The sequence below is a fragment of the Limulus polyphemus genome, unplaced genomic scaffold (assembly GCF_000517525.1).
Source record: "Limulus polyphemus unplaced genomic scaffold, Limulus_polyphemus-2.1.2 Scaffold4549, whole genome shotgun sequence".
NCBI classification, from domain to species: domain Eukaryota; kingdom Metazoa; phylum Arthropoda; class Merostomata; order Xiphosura; family Limulidae; genus Limulus; species Limulus polyphemus.
In genome coordinates, this window is record NW_013670159.1 from 19,738 (window position 1) to 20,594 (window position 857).

The following is an 857-nucleotide window of genomic DNA, read 5'->3' on the forward strand; positions in this document are numbered from 1 at the left end:
GAGTCATTAGTTTCTGCTTGTTATTTTAAATTCATTACATTGGCTAACTGCTTATCATTAAAACAAAATGATTTTCTGATTGTTGTAATATATTTTAGTTGTTGTCTGTTTCCACCTCGTTCCTGTGGGATTCTATCATAACCTCTTATTTTGTGTGATTTTTAAGCTGTTTGGTTATTAATTATATGCAAAAACCTTTTAGCAGAACATTCCAAAACAAACGCTACAAACTTTTTGGTTTTTGTGAAGTTAATCGAAGGCTACTACAATTCTCAGCTGGTCATGGTACAAGTGTTGCCTATAAACTACAATTCTCAGCTGGTCATGGTACAAGAGTTGTCTAGAAACTACAATTATCAGCTGGTCATGGTACAAGTGTTGTCTAGAAACTACAATTATCAGCTGGTCATGGTACAAGTGTTGTCTAGAAACTACAATTATCAGCTGGTCATGTTTAAAAACTACAATTCTCAGCTGGTCATAGTACAAGTGTTGTCTAGAAACTACAATTATCAGCTAGTCATGGTACAAGAGTTGTCTAAAAACTACAATTCTCAGCTGGTCATGGTACTAGTGTTGTCTAGAAACTACAATTATCAGCTGGTCATGTTTAAAAACTACAATTCTCAGCTGGTCATGGTACAAGTGTTGTCTAGAAACTACAATTCTCAGCTGGTCATGGTACAAGAGTTGTCTTTTAAACTACAATTCTCAGCTGGTCTTGGTACAAGAGTTGTCTTTTAAACTACAATTCTCAGCTGGTCTTGGTACAAGTGTTGTCTATAAACTACAATTCTCAGCTGGTCATGGTACAAGTGTTGTCTATAAACTACAATTATCACCTGGTCAGGGTACAA

General features: G+C 35.4%; 1 protein-coding gene across 1 annotated transcript in view; it reads left to right on the forward strand.

The window, feature by feature from the left end:
• Positions 1–282: 282 nt before the first annotated feature.
• The window catches only part of LOC111088839 (Down syndrome cell adhesion molecule-like protein Dscam2), a 66,117-nt gene continuing 65,542 nt past the window's right edge, over positions 283–857 (forward strand). Inside the window, exon 1 of the mRNA XM_022399944.1 lies at positions 283–724. Within this exon, the coding sequence (XP_022255652.1) occupies positions 283–724 (442 nt within the window). The remainder of the gene's footprint in view (positions 725–857) is intronic.